This window comes from Tarenaya hassleriana, unplaced genomic scaffold (assembly GCF_000463585.1).
Source record: "Tarenaya hassleriana unplaced genomic scaffold, ASM46358v1 Cleome19, whole genome shotgun sequence".
NCBI classification, from domain to species: Eukaryota; Viridiplantae; Streptophyta; class Magnoliopsida; order Brassicales; family Cleomaceae; genus Tarenaya; species Tarenaya hassleriana.
The window spans coordinates 1506466-1522406 of record NW_010965304.1 but is presented as its reverse complement, the minus strand read 5'-3'; the positions used below and the strand labels follow the sequence as shown (position 1 = coordinate 1522406).

The following is a 15941-nucleotide window of genomic DNA, read 5'->3' as shown; positions in this document are numbered from 1 at the left end:
TCATCATATTACTCCTCCAAGCCATGAAAACTACGGTAACTTGCAAACAACACTTCTGCAACATGATTCATGCAGAAGCTGTGGCAGACAGTATCACCACTCATGAGACAGAAAACGAACTCGAACTCTGAGCTTGATAACGTAACCAGCGACAGGTTTAACTAAGAATAACATAGGATTTGGATCCGAACCTGAGAGCTCGTGAGAATGGTCAGAAATGCAGCGACAAAGTACCACTTCATTGTTCTCTTCTCTGTGTCCCCTTCGTCGTCCAATACTTTTTCTTCTTCTTCAGTTCACACAAGCTTCCATTGTAGAGCTCTTCCTAGGTCACTATTTCCCTTCCCCTGAAATCATCCCATCAGATTGCTCATTGTTTCTGCTCAAAACCAAAAAAAAAAACTCACACGAACAAATCCAAGTTAACTGAAGAAGAAGGGGGAAGGGGGCAATCACTTGAACGATTGAAAACGATCGAGAAATCAAGATGGTAATCGGATTCAAACCATCGAAAAAAACGGAACACGAACATCGAAACATCATCCACGACGGAACACCCCAGACATCAAAATTCTGCTTACGAGTCCGCATTTGGCATGTACGCTAGATCAAAGATGAAAGCCAAAGGCCAGATTTGGGCCTCAGCTTGATAATGGACTTACCCAGTTAATGGGCCTGGTCGTGCATCGCTTTGGAAAATCGCAAGTAAAAAACGAATTCAAAATGTATTATTTATTTTAAAAAAAATTAAAATCTTGGGGTTTTCGACCGTTACCCAATTTTTGGATTTATTTGGACAATTTTACCCTTAGGTCTGTTAAGCTACTTGTGTAATTGAATCTGCAAAAAAAAAAAATCTCAAACGAATAGCCACCATTTCAGTGACCCAACAAATTCATTGAACAAACAAAAACATATACATATACAAACATATATACACATACACAGTAGAGATACAGCAATGTATTTGCATATATGAATCGTTGTCGCATATATCCCGATATCAATCTCTAAATACTTGTTAACCTTCAAAATCCGTTTTCACCCACTTCACGTGTTTGCCCGTCTTCTTGTCTTCGAGATCCATACCCTCCGGTACGAACCCTTCTTCGACCGTAGCAACCCGTCCGCTGTATTTCCGAGCCATAGACGCGGATTTTTCGGCCTCGAACCCTTTGAATTCCCTCACCCAGATACAATGCAACACCCAACTCGTCACCAGAACCATGATCTGAACCAGAACCATCGCCATGAAAACCACGCATTCAAATCTCACCAACGCTTTCGCCTCTCTCGGGTCCCGAATCGATTTCAGCGCGGAAAGGCACTGCCTTTCTCTAGTGAACAACGCTACGACGGTCAGAAACTGACCCACCAGCAGTGACGAGAGAAGGGTCAGACGATAGACGAAGAACGAGTGGGAAATGCACGGAATGAGACCGGCGAGAGAAGAGAGGAAAGAGATTAGAGCGATGGCGAGGATGGCGAGACCGAGCGGGCGCGGAGGGTTTCTGAGAAGAACGATGGGTGGGACAGAGAAGAGGGAGAGGAAGAGGAGAGTGAGATTCAGACATGTTACGAGGATGTTTGGGAAAGAACATGACTTTCTCAGGACTGTTGTCGACGCCGCCATTTTTTTTTTTTTTTGTGGTTGTCTGGGTTTGAAGTTTTTTGAAAAAAAATTGGGCTTTGATAGTTTAAATAGAGAAGACGCGGAATGTGGCCGTTGGAGAAAAAGCGTAACGGCTATTATGAGAGTTTGAAATTTGTAGGCTTCTGTATTTTGTTTTTGTATGAACATATCTCAACGGAAATAAAATTAAAAAGGTCCTACGATTTTGAAAAATAATATAAATAATATAATCATAAACAATTGGACCGCAATGATGAATTACTGAATTCCGAGAAAAATCTAATTTTTAACGAAAACAAAAGTAGAATATTCGCACAAAAACATAATTTATAAATCCTTTTGATAAATTAAGCAAAGAGGTGTATATTTTACTTTTCTATTTTTCAGTATTTTAAGGAAAAAAAAATCAAACTTTCAATAGGTCATATAATGCACATTTAAATTTTTACATTTTTAAAAAAAAAAGTGAAGAAAAAAAAAACAATCTATATTCCTTCATCACGATTTTCCCAAAACTACAAAAACACAACCACAAACCAACAAAAAAATTAAAAAAAAAACCATACCATTGTGACCCAAAAAAATACAAAATCATCAAAATAAAAAAAAATGAAAGAAGAAAACTTCCGCGCTTTGTGCAGGGAAGATTCTCAGAAAACCACTAAAGTTGCAGAGCTTCTTCTATGGTATCTTTTCTTGCACCTCCTTCATCATCACCACCCCAATGGCGACAATGCCCTCGTCGTCTCCGATAACGACGGCGGCGGTTTAAAAGAATGAAAAATCAACTCGGCCTCTCGACAAGGAGATCGAGTTCGACAAGGGAAAAAAATGGAGCGGAAACGAATAATATACACAGAAAGGAATTACGCGTTTTTACTGTCTGTATATGCAGCACGGGAGATGCCGAGCTTTGTAGGTCTTGTCTGGACGGCATTTCCTTGTCCTATTCCTTGCGTGTGAGTAAGAAACCGAAACCCGAGTTTTCCCGGACGAGCTGAGGAGGGTCGACGTCGTTTATATCAACTTGTTGCATCGATTTTGATATGTCTTCCACCGTGAAGGGGATGCTGCATTTCGATCGGTTGCTCAGAGTGTTGAGAGAAGGAATGGAACGCGGCATGAAATCGAAAGGTATAAGACGGAAAGTACGAGTACGAGAAAAAGAAGTATACCTGGAGTCGTCGTCCAAGAGGAAAGAACTGCTGACTGCATTGTTGGAATCCTCCGTCATCATGACTCTCATGTTTGCAATAACCTATGGTTTCGGAGATCGGACAAAACAGTTAATAGTAATATTACCGACAAAAGATTGAATCTTTAGTTGTATTTTAGAAGTTTTACTATGACCCACTGGAGAAAAAAACCGTTTTTTTTTCTTGTCAGGCGATACTTACATCGGAAGAGACACTATGCGTGCCATATTTGTCGTCCCAATACATCGTGCTGATTCTGTATAGCTGCTGTATACTTAGGACCTAACCGAAACGCAGCAGAATTTGATGTCATTTCAAAGAAAATAAAGAGTGAATCGAGGAAGGACGACTTGAACGAGTAGAAGAGAGAGGATGAGAATACCGGGCAGAGGTCTCTCGTTATTTCATCTAATGTCTTTTTCGGCTTTTGATGAATGACCTGAGCAGAGAAACCGAAAGAAACTAAACTAAAGCCAAAACACAATTTTTATAAGACGTCAAGAGAGTGAAAGCAGAGGGCATAAAATTTACCAGGAAACCAACAGCTTGTCTAATATGCTTCAACTCATCCCATGCCGAGCCAGCATACTGCAAAAAACAAAAACACCCCGAAAATTTACGATTAAAAAGACATGAAAATGTTACAGCGATGTGGAGGAAGGACGTAAAAATGAGTTACACTTATACCTCTTCGGTTGCCTCTCGGCACCATTGCTCTAATTCAGCCAAGCCTGCTTTAACATACTCCCCGTTGCTGAATGAGCAACATTCACGACGTAGAAGAAGACTGCACGGGCGGGTTTATAACAGAAGTTAAATTCATCCACACGAGAATGAAAAAAAGATAAGTGCAGAGACAGAGAGATGGAAAATGGAACTTTGCCTGTTGAAAAGCTGAACATTGATGAAGGAAAATATCTGTGTGAATATTTTATGGACTAAGAAGGGAGGAACCTGCAACACAAAAACATTCGATATGATCATTTAATGCACTAATGGAGAATCTAATGATCGTTTAATGCCCTAATAGAGAATCTTAATAACCGTAAAAGGCCTTTTTCCGACTTACAAAGTTCGCTTTCATTATTGTCAAGTAACTGTTTAGGCTTTTCACAATACTTTGCCAATGTGCGATAAGAGCTTGTTGAGCAACCGCATTTGCTTGTGCTCGTCCTTTCACCAGACTTGCCCGTGACGTCCTTGGTGCCTGTTTCGTGTAAAAATGAATTTCATTAAACTCACAAAATAATGAATTACATTACAAAGATTCATCTGAAATGTTCAGGCGTTATATCCCCCACTAGCTTATCGCCTTTCTTTCCCGGAACTGCTGTATGAACGGAAAACCACACAAAGAGATTACCTGTATACATAACCCGAGAAGAGGAGAAATCTCTTTCTTGAGATTATCTCTGACCATCCCATATATCTTCTCGAGGAAAGCCGTAAGTTGCTGCTTGAAAAGCAAAGCAGGGTACTTTGCTTCGACTTGTCTCAGGTCGTCAAGCTTGCTAAGCCCTCGACTATTCAAAAATGAGAGTCCAGAACTTTGTGGAGATCCCCTTAATCCCTATCGAATTGTACAAAAAAAAAACCACGTGAGAAGAGCAGAGATTGAGAAAAAAAAACGTAAAGCATGTTGCAGCTGTTTACTTGTGACATCCTCCCGAAAAGGGAAGCTGAAGTTGTTCTTCGTCTCTGTGGTGTCAAACTAGCTGCCCCAGTGGCTTTGAGAGTTCGTTGGAGCAGCAAAAGCAACGTAGCCGAATTTGACAACCAGTATGTTAAGACATCATTGTTATCTGGAACCTGTAAGAGGCCAAACATTCTCGATGTTACAGATGCAGATGGTCAGAAACGAGCAATATAAAATGTGATGGTACTCTGTAGTGAAATCCTTCTAATTGGGAAGAACTTACTTCTATGGAAGAAGCTATTGTTTGAATGATACGGTCAAACACACTTGTTCTTTCGACTTCAAATGATCTCCATTGAAGGAGACATTTATATATGACACAAGCAGCAACAGGCTTGCCCCCCGAGTATCCTAGGTTTTGCGAGATACACTTGATGAGTAGATCCTGGTTCTCCTGAATAACAAAAATGGATGATATACAAGACTGCAAAGAACGGTATCTCGTTATTTATTGATTTGGACAGACAGTGTTACCTGTTGTTTTTCATTCAGATGCTTCTGTGGTTTCTCCTCAGACTCTGGCTCCCGCACAGCAAGAGCCGTGTCCTGAGACAAATATACAGAACATATAAACACAATATCTTTGCCTCCTTTCTGAACATACAATTTGTTTTAGAAGGAGTTTCCCTTACCGGTGTAGTTTTTGTTTCACCATTAAGAAGATTTCCATTCTCCGGAGTTCTCTGCAAATCGTGAACAAAATCATAAATGAAACATGTCTTTTGCAAGCTTACTTATACATAAAGCCAAAAACAAAAATGAAAAAAAAAATAGTTCCTACACTGTCCGTACCTGTAGAATCATCGTCTTTGATCGTACAGCCATAGTTCTGCTGGTTGGTGAAATAGCAAGTGCTTGTTGACGGAGCACTTGATTCTCTGATTCCGAATTAGAAAGTTTCTCTTCCAATCTAAACAACAAAGCAAACAGACTTTCAGAGGTCTTGAAGAGCACGTATAAAATCCAATCTGCTTTAGAAAACGAAAAGCAAGAGTTACATATTCTCCATCCTTCATCTACAACGGGATACTGACCTTTGTACTGATTCTTGAAGCTGATCTGCTTTTTTAGCAGCATCTTCCAGTTTTCTGGCCAGCTCCATATTCTTGGCCTCTGCATCAGCGAAAGCCTTTTTCAAGTTTTCAGCTTCTTGCCGTTCTGATTGCAGCAAAGTCTGTGTAAAAGATAACATTAGCCAACATATTTGGAAAACAAAATTAAGAGCAAGTATCATGGAACACATTAAATTAATAGTCACGGACCGTTTTCAAACCACTCTCTGTAGAACAGACATCATTGTTGCATATTCAGTAACTTTGGAAGTAAAAAATTCAGGGGTGGTCCAAGGCAAAAGAATATATACCTTCAGACCCTCCACCTCTGCGGTTAATGAATTGATTTTTTCAGTATCCTCGACCAATACCGGAGTCTCCTTCACAACTGGAGGTGCTTCTTCAATAGCCTTCCTTGCAGCCTCGCGTTCTCTAATCACAGCAGTGTTTGCTTCTTCGACTTGCAACTGCATTGCTTGCAAAGTCTCCTCCAGTTTTGCAACTTCTTGGGCCTTTGCCTCTTCCAGCTCAGTCTATATGCCAAAGAGTTTATAGCGAAGAAAATCAGAATTCTTTATATCAGATCAAACTCGCTACCCGTTTTTATGTTAGTAGGAATGCCACAGGATATACCCGACTAGAATTTAAATGAATATAGCTTACTCTCTGACGCTTTTCTAATTGCAGACGCCATGTCAGTTCCTCAACCCGCTTTTCAAGCTTGTCTTTCGCCTCCTTAAGAGCTCCAGTTTCACGCGCAGCCTGAATCAATTTCATTAGAAAGGTCAATCCGATATCCTCTAGACAATGTGAAAATCTGCCACAAAAAATTGTTTAGAAACTGTCAAGAGATATATCCTGACCATCTTCAGCTTCCTGAGTTCTCGTCGGGCAACCCTTCTCCTCCAGCCACATTGTGAAAAAACAGCAGCCCGTTGAAGTTTCTTGTAGTAAGAATATGCCAGATGGGTACGAAGACGAGCCTAATATGCAACACAAAAACAGTAAGATTTCTGATTCTGAGGAACATTTTTCACATGGAGAACCACGTTTTCCGATTTCTTAATGAAAGAAAACAAGGATGGATCAAAAAGAGCTTCATGTTAGGACCTGAATAATAGTAGCAGCCTTTGTTTGCTTTCTGAATCTGAATTCATTGCGAGCAACCATTCCTCTTAGAGCTGTTTGGACCATTATGGCTGATTGTCTAACTCGTACATATGATGTTCTCTCTACATGTCTTCTGAAGTTCTTCTGGATCTTCACAGCTGCCGCTTTACGCCTCATTTGCTCGTAAAGGTTGCAGGCCAGTTTTCCTTGCATCAAATAAGAGATTTCAAAGTTACCAATCAGAATCTTCCAAATACTGAGTTAAAATATAAATATGATCATATCCACATGTTTGCAAAAATTTGCAGTACAAAAATCCCAGAAAAACCACAGTACTGCACGATTTTGATGGTTTGTCAGAGGAAAGATTCAAAAATTCTGTATCCAATATTTTATGCAGCTATAAGAAAAAAACAATAAAGCAAAAAAGTAAATGACGATACCTCGGCAATTCGACTGTAAAACAATTGCAGCTCCACGTAGAGCAAGGAATTCTTTGCGTGCAATATAAGTACGGATTTGTCTTTGGATTCTCCTTGCTGCATTTCCAAGCACCTCTGCTCTTCGTGAATCCAACTCGGCCATCTGCCCAGCTCTCAGGAAGACCTTTGTCTTCCCTATCTGCAATGCGAGGATTGTTAGATAAATTACATATCATACCTAATCCCATGCTCAAACATGTCAAAAGTGGATTTAGGAGCAGGTTTTTCAAGAACGAGGTATGAAACCGCTTCATAATGATTGTTTTCGAACGAGGTATGAAACCGCTTCCATTTACACTGCACAAGTACGAGAACATCGGTAGGATGGAGAACTCCCTTTCTTTTTTTCTTTCACCCTTTTTCCTCGTCCTTTTCGGTCTTTGAAATTATAGCAGACATTAATTTAGATTTTATGTTCATAATTGTTTGGGGTGGTGTATCGAAGTTTATCCAACACCTGAACTGATGATTGAGTAAATAAACGAAGCATGACTTACTTCATAACCCTTTAATCCCATCTTATCCAGAAGCATTCTGCAAGCAACCTTGTCATCATAACTGCATAGAACAAGGAACAATCACAGATATAAAGAAGAAGGCTCAAACCATATGTTACAAAGAGAAAATTGCAAGCAAAGCAACAAAATATAACCGTGTACCGTGATGAGGATGAATCAACAGATAACATGAAATCACGAGAAAAGAGAAATTGCACAATCAGAAACTTACTTTCCCTCCAAAACTTCTGGAGCAAGAACACCAAAACGATTGAGAAACTCATAAAATGTCCTCTTAGTGGGATACCCTGCACAACTGATTCTTATTGCTTCCAGAACACCCTTAACAAAAATTAAGAACGGTTATTATGCTTAGGTTTGAACAGGTCTAAGATGCTATATACCATGATTATTCAAACACGGAGAGGGAAAGTCTATATACTTACACCACAACGTAACTGTTGAATCACGTTTACATTCTCAAAGATTGCCGGCTTAAGTACATTGTTTGGCTTCACACATCTAATGTAGTGAGGCTCAGTTGAACTAAGCGTCTCCATCAAAGATTGAAGTTGAAGCTAGAATTTGACAAAGAGCTGTTAGTGTTAGCGAAAGATAAACTGTCTGGATGAAAACTTGACGTCAAATGGAGGAAGCCACCCCATAAAACACCACAATGTACAAAAGAAGTCAATGTTGTATCAGCTTGATACATAGGTCCTCTGCCAAGCACTCAGGACTCAAACGTTACAGTTAAGTCCACTATCTACAGAGTACAGACCACTTATTGTGATAATTTGTCTCAAGCATCAATTATAATTCCTTAAATCTCTAGTGGACTAGCATGGTATATGGAAATAATGTTCGAAAGAGCGGAGAACTCGGTTTATAAAAGAACTATACCTTAAAACGTGACCCGATGGAAGAAAATTTGGTTTTATTTGATGTTTCTTCTGGAAGACGAGGAAATAAACCTGCTACGAAAGAACAGCTGGAAGCTGTCAAGAGGTCCTGATGTTCTGCCACCACATAATCTTTGTTCTTGTCGAGGAACAGGTCGGCCTGATAGGGTACCTGTTCAAGAAAAAGAAAAAGGTATGTGAACAGGAAATATATAAACTGAACAAATAAATTCTTTTTAAAACTTTGTTTTCACACAACAAAAACTCTTATTGATAACCTTGTCCCAATGATTTGCATCGGGGTATAATCTTGTAAGTATACAAGAGATTGTTACCTCTCCAGCATAATGTGATATTGTAAAGCTGGTACGAGATAGCTTTGGCTTGCTAAACCGCTTGCTGTTTTTGAATGTTTGATACAATTTCTGAGCAAATGTTTCATGTGTTGACTTTGGAAACATACTGCGAAAAGAAATGAACATCAGATATAAATCTGATCTGAGCCAACCTAAACAAATTAGTTCAGACCACTGAAAAAGTAATGGATATGTAATGAGTGAAGAATTCTTTCAATAAAGCTGCAGATTATCTTCTGTTCAAAAGAAATAAACCCAAAAAGCTCAGTAGGAAAAATGTAGCTGCATACCATGCTTCATCTAAAAGGGCAATGACTCCTCCAGGTTTCTGAAAAATATTCACCGGGTAAACACACTTGCATTACAAATACACATATGTAGAAAGAAGCATAATTTGCAAGAAACAACAGTAGAATAACTGCATTATGAATATAATTAGTTAGGAAACAGTAGGCCACCTTCTCAATGAGATCTAACACATCCTGGTTATCAACAAATTCTATGTAACTCCAGTTGATTTCTTCTTTGGTATACTCTTCTTGTTCCATTTTAAAGACATGCTGCAAACAAACAATTATTGTACGTCAATATCAAGTAAAACGTCACAAAAACTTATAAAAATGCTACGTAGTTAGAAGCTAACTGACCTGGTTGAAATGCTGTTGCAGCTTTTCATTGGTGAAATTGATACAAAATTGCTCAAAACTGACGAGAAAGAAACAACCACGTAAAATTTAGTTTTGCTCTACGTAAATGTTATCCAGGGAAATTTTCTGCAAGCTACAGTTTACCTGTTGATCTTAAAGCTTTCAAAACCATAGATATCAAGAACTCCAATTATTGTCTTGGAGTTCGGATCTTGCCCAATCGAACTGTTGATTTTCTCCACAAGCCTGCAAAAGAGGTTGTCACAATCTACAAGTCGGAATTGTTGACCAGCTTTGTTGCTGAAGGATAAACCAAAACATTGACACATTTTCCGGGGCATGTGTTCTAGTATGAACATACAATTTTAAAAGAGAATAAGGTCTTTCTTTGCATACCAATCAAATAATCGAGAATAGGTGGTTTTAGCTAAGGCATCCCTGCTACCCAGTGCTGAATCGGGATCAAGGGTTCTCGTGATAACCTCTTCGGGTGTCACCATTACACGTTTTATTAAAGCGTCTTCCAAGCTCTTTACATCACACCTATTAATATAAATAAGCTGTAGAGCATAAGGGGTACAATAAAGAAATAGACAGGAATCAAGATCAAGCAAATAAGTAGTACTTACTTAAGAAGCTCCGCCACTGTATTAAGATGGAATCTTGATTTCTCATCCTTCAGGACCGAAGAGTCCACCTCTGGTCCTTTCGCAAATTCAACGTTACCTAGATGCAGGATTGCAGCAACAACTCTAAAAATTGCATCCTGAGAGGAATTTACCAGAATAATCAACAAGATATTTTACAGCAGAAAGCATGTCATTCTTAAAAAAAGACAAAATGGAAGGCTTACCTGTTCTTCCTCACTGATGCCGACAATATCCATTGCTCTTCTCGTAGCAAGGTATTCCTCGGTATCATCAACTCCATCAAGCTTATAATACTTCGATTGATTTAGGTAGTGGTATGATTGTGGGTCACCCAACTTGAACTTTTCTCGTTCCTGCACATTTGAAGAGTATCAACAATCCCCGTTCATTTCAGCAGTGTGCCACTAAAAACGCGTATTCATCATCCACCAGTGAAGTAGAATTACCTCGGGAGGGGCAGCACACAGAAGGTAAAAGCAGTGGTAATTTCTTTCAGGGTCCGAAATCTGACAGACTCGAGATCTTTCCAACAGATATGTTCGAACAGCTGCTCCAGATATCCTCCCACTTTTGTCAAATTGAATCTCAACAAACTTTCCAAATCGACTACATTTTGATTCCAGAACAACAAAAAAGGAAATCCGTAATTAGAGGACAGATCTGTGTTAGCAGCTTTTCCACCAAGTAGAACTCAAAACAATGCAACTCTAGAATATAGTAACCAATTGCATGACCATAGCACAATAGCTCAATTGGTACCGGAAACAAATCAATATGCCATAAAATTAACACGATGTAGCTCAGATTTCATTTGCATTGCTGCTATATAACACAACTGGTTTGCTGGGTTTTTCAGGTACTAATCAACCAAAAATTTAAAAAGCTCTGAACCATGTGAATGTGCAGATCCATAAAAAGGCCAAGAAGGATTTCTACTAAGGATGAGCATACACATACCTCGAGTTGTTGTTCCTAACAGTTTTCGCATTGCCAAAAGCTTCAAGAACTGGATTTGACTGTATAACCAATGACAAAATTGGAGCAGTTAAACGAGGTTATTAACTTTATCACTGATAGCATCGTGATAGCTATACAATTAATACAGAGGCTTGTCCTCCTCTTCATGAGAAACATGCAAGAGTTTACGGACTCACCTCCAGAACTTGCTGTTCAACTGTCCTTCCTTCAACACCCGATCGACCTCCAAGGTAAGCAAGGTAACGCATAAGCATCTTTGTGGTCTCAGTCTTACCTGCACCACTTTCCCCACTTACCAAAATTGAGTTGCTCTTGCCCTCGTTGATCATTGCCCTGCACACATTAGTAATACATCAGCATGGGGAAAATGCAAAATCTCTAGGGTTTCCACCGATGGAATCAACAGCAATAATTACCTGAAAGCGACCTCTGCAATTGCAAAAACATGGGGACTTAACTCCCCAAAGCCTGCTCCTTTATATTGCTCCATCATATGAGTATCATATAGATGCGGTAACCTTTGGAATGGATTTACAGCAATCAAAATGTTTCCAGTATAAGTCTGCAGAGTCATGAGAGAAACAATCATCAAGAATGCTGTTATCGTCCTCATGATTCAAAATGCAAGTTTCGAAAGTATATTCCAGCATAACTTGTAAAAAATTTTAAAAGTAGCTGCAGAAAAACTTACATAAATTTCATTCAGCTCATATCTCATGGCCAAGTTATGCAAAACGCCTGGCTCATGTAAATAAGAGAGCTTTGTCATGTCATCAACACCCCCAGGGGGGGCCTCTGTATCCTTTGGAAATACTTTTGAGATATTTGCCACAACCTGCCATTAAATTTCGCTTATCAATAATCACAATATGCTATACGGATTGTCGTTATATAATATACCGCAGGGTTATGCATGTGAAATAAACTTTGACAGGAGAAAGAAGTGACCGCCTAACAAGAAACTCATATACCGCAGGGTTAGGATAAAGTGTTCAAGCCATTGTGTTCGAGGCATACAAAAACATAAACAGAAACCTTGTCCAAAATAACCTCATCCCAGAGACAACATTACTGGATAGACAACTTACATTCTTCCCATTTGTGGTTTTTACATGAAGTTCTTCACCATTGATTTTGACAACTTCGCCATCAATCCATGCTACTTGTGAATCTTCAACCCAAACATGAGAGCCAACTATTATGTTGACTGGACCGGTCTGCAGAGAAATATAAGGGTAAAATATGTTAGACGTAAGAACTGAATATTAGTTGTTTTGTCATGTCATGGATTCAAGCATTCTGCTTAGCAATAGATGTAGCAACCGCCACAAAGATGTTAAAATAAAATTTATATAGGACAAATTTAATGAATAAGAAAAAACTTTGAAAAATGTTTTGCATGAGTTTTGTATGGATCCTGTGACTGAAGGACCGCAATTCATTTGGCTATAAGAATTGAATGTTACAGTTTAGGTCTGATATACTAAGCACAATAAGATTGACCACTTGCCAACAATAAGAGAGACCGCCGGTTATCTCCAGCAGGCATCTTCCGGGTTTTCATTGCTTTGCTGATTTAGCAAAGGTTATTTCGGAGCTCTTTGAATTTAGTAAATTTAAATGCGTATAAAAAAATGCACTGAGGAACAAACAAATAACAAGGAATCTACTGGAACCGATATTTTTTAGGAAATAATACCGATATCAATGAGGTGATTAAATATATCCAGTAACAAGTAACATGATAACAGAAACGTCAAAATCAACACAAACGAAGATTTAACCTTCTGGACACAAAGAATTCCATATGCACATAGAAAAAACATGGCATGCACTGCTAGTACTTTCCAAGCCAATAAATAAGTTACATATTTTCATGTTGGCCCTTTTTTCTCCTGAATTGGCTTTCTTGGTTTTCTTAGGACCAAGAGTCATTCGTTCTTGAGTTTTAAACTCTTCCTTGCTATGAATGACTAAACTACAATGGAATTTATGTGCCTGTTCTTTGCCAAACCCAATGAAAAAAGCATAAAAAATCTAATAATAGAAGATTATAGGACCTCATTATTAAATTGAATGTCTTAAGCAGGTCCAGCAGAGAAACTAATAATAGAAATTGGAGTGTCTAGAATCATAAAGCCGCTGAGCAAATCTCAAATGTACTGCTACTGCTACTTCGAAAAAAAAAATGAATTCCTAAGTTTTAGATTAACCGATTGCCGTCAATGTCCTAAATCGAACCAAAGAATTGGATCCCGAATCAAACCTCAATTCAATGCATCAAAGGAGAAAACTATAATTTTAGGCGTCATTCATTCTTTCTGCTGCCAAACTCTCTTATGCATCAACTTATAAACTAACATTGGGATTCAATCTCACTGGCAACCATTTCATTATCATCATCATCATCATCATCTGACGAGAACTCAAGAACCTGAATTTTCTTTTTCTTTTCTTTTTTCATTTTCCCTAAAAGATCAAATCTGGCTAGAAGGCTAACAAGAATCGCACGCTTGTCATTTTCCCACAACAATAAGTTCGACAAGAAGTCGATCAATGGATCGACATCGAAATATACATCGAACAAAAAGATCTCCACCAACGAACACTAAATCAGAATGAAAAACTTTTCCTTTATCCCAAAGAATCCAAAGATTCAATCCATAAAACTCGTGCAACAAAAAACAGCAGAAGCAATCGGAAGAAAACAAAAAAAAATGCTAAGCTTGTAAAGATTACCATGATAAATCCTTTCCCGGGGAATATCTCCTCTTGTTCTCTAACTCATCCAAGCAATACCGAATTGCGTAACCCTGACTCACTGAGTCGGGCGACGAGGCGTTTCAGATCGGAGACCAGAAGGACCGATTTCGTCGCCGTTAACCTCAGAAGCCCACCAAACAAGTCAACAGAGCAGATGTCGGAGATCGGAGCTTGGGAACAAGCAGACAACACAGGTGACGGGAAAAGATTCGGAATTTCTCTCTCTAGAAGTTGAATCGGAATTCTTTCTCTCTCTAGAAAAACCTTGCAAACAGGTGATGAACAAAGGTTGTAGTATAGCTTTTTCTCTCTCCCCTCGAGTTTTTTATTTCGTCTTTTGAGCTGTGCCAGTCTCTCTCTAGAACATTTTAATGGTTTTTAAAATAATTTTAAAAATAATAATGCGGGGAGTGGGCTCCACTCGGAGGCGGAGGCCGGTCTGAGTTGGACATTCGTGGTCGCCACAACCGATCATCTCCTTTGAAACGCAAGCCGACAACGCTGAGAGATCGTTGGTAAAAATAAAAATTAAGAATACGTTTTGTCTTTACCCTTTGACTTGATGTTTTTTACAGTCGCATGCCATTGTTTTATGATTAAATTTCTTTAATTCTTTTCGGTTCTGTTTTTTTTTATTTGGTTAATTATATCTATTTTATTGTGATTAGATTTAGTTTTCGAGCATATTAAAACATTAGTACGGTCTTCATCTCTATCCATCTTTTTGTGGTTTAGTTAATTTATTTTAAAAGTTAAAATCAATTAATTTTTCTTTTTAAAAAAGTGTATTGGATACGGATAGGATTAAATGTTAATAATTCAGTTTTGTACATATAAAACTGAAATATCTATCTTAGTACTGTCTAATTTTTTTCCATGGTGGAATAAAAAAAAAACTAAAATATTTAATGGGTTACATGTAAATAGATATTGATTGAACGTTTTTCCTCTGAAGAATGAAAGAAACTTTAAGAGTTATCTGATTATATTCATAAAATTAATAGATAAATCTATTAATTTGAAACTAGTCACCACATCAAAGATATCTTCCAACATATTTCTGGATTTTTTTATTATCAATGATAAATTATTGGACTGCCAACTCACTATTTTAACTAACCTTAGGGCACAATTTATTTTGAAAATGAGTATATTGGTTAATAGTAAACACTTAAAGAATATTTTTCAATAATTGTCACATGTTTCGTTTGGTGTATAACCAAATAATTTTTTTTATCAAAATGTTTTCTTTTTGCATCCCTCCAAAGTCTATTATCCAATGATTGAATTTCATACAATTCGTATGATACCTGCAAAATTCGATTTTGATGCTAAAAAAATAAATATCTAAATCGTTATAAAAATTAAGAACTTAGGTGTTGAATGAGAGATGGTTTTCGCAGTTTTTGGATTTTAAAAACTGAAAAAACCAACAATCAAGTTTTTTAAATTTTGGTTTTCCTAAAAACACGGAAATCTACTTTATGAAAAAAATCAACTAAAAACCAAAAAGTACAATTTTTTAGATTTACAAACTTATAAAATTCAAAAGCTAAAAACCAAAAATTAGAGCCAAAAACTCAAAATAAAAACCACTACCATTCAAAACCTTAATGTTCGGAAACTCTTCCAGAAATGCATATGAATTTCAGGATATATATAGTACCACTTTTGTTCTTTCATTCAATTTTTTTATCTTGGACCAACGAGTAGGTGGTATTTTGATTCTACGATTTTATTTTTACTCTTACTATTTATTTAATTTGTTCGATTTGATTTATTGTATCAATTTTTTAAACCCTTTTACCATTATATTTTTATAGTTTTTACTTTATTTTTCGTCTTTAAAATTTTAAATTCCTATCAGGACTATTATTGCAGAGAACATGACTAGACTAAAATTGAAAAGTTGCTTTCTAGTTATGAACAATTTAGAAATAAACTAAAAAACATGTCGGGCAATAATATCCGAGTTCGTA

The 15941-nt window shown here is 37.7% G+C and overlaps 2 protein-coding genes across 2 annotated transcripts; both read right to left on the bottom strand.

The window, feature by feature from the left end:
• Positions 1–858: 858 nt before the first annotated feature.
• Positions 859–1662, bottom strand: LOC104811009. The gene has a single exon (XM_010537538.1). It carries the CDS (start codon positions 1631–1633, stop codon positions 1022–1024), a length of 612 nt encoding a protein of 203 aa, XP_010535840.1. The 5' UTR covers positions 1634–1662; the 3' UTR covers positions 859–1021.
• Positions 1663–2099: 437 nt separating this feature from the next.
• Positions 2100–14286, bottom strand: LOC104811004 (myosin-17). Its single transcript, XM_010537518.1, has 39 exons — positions 13939–14286; positions 12288–12416; positions 11891–12034; positions 11616–11761; positions 11376–11532; positions 11179–11237; positions 10668–10827; positions 10425–10574; positions 10201–10337; positions 9968–10114; positions 9716–9817; positions 9572–9629; positions 9383–9484; positions 9215–9252; positions 8904–9030; positions 8570–8740; positions 8113–8244; positions 7899–8008; positions 7667–7727; positions 7131–7308; positions 6688–6893; positions 6441–6560; positions 6241–6339; positions 5889–6110; positions 5560–5699; positions 5318–5435; positions 5158–5208; positions 5000–5071; positions 4749–4919; positions 4483–4638; positions 4193–4399; positions 3899–4036; positions 3713–3783; positions 3517–3616; positions 3361–3417; positions 3212–3268; positions 3031–3111; positions 2809–2891; positions 2100–2703 (listed from the first exon to the last, which is right to left on the bottom strand). The coding sequence occupies exons 1-39, from the start codon at positions 13939–13941 to the stop codon at positions 2580–2582; spliced, it is 4584 nt and encodes a 1527-aa protein (XP_010535820.1). The 5' UTR covers positions 13942–14286; the 3' UTR covers positions 2100–2579.
• Between the last annotated feature and the right edge of the window lie 1655 nt (positions 14287–15941).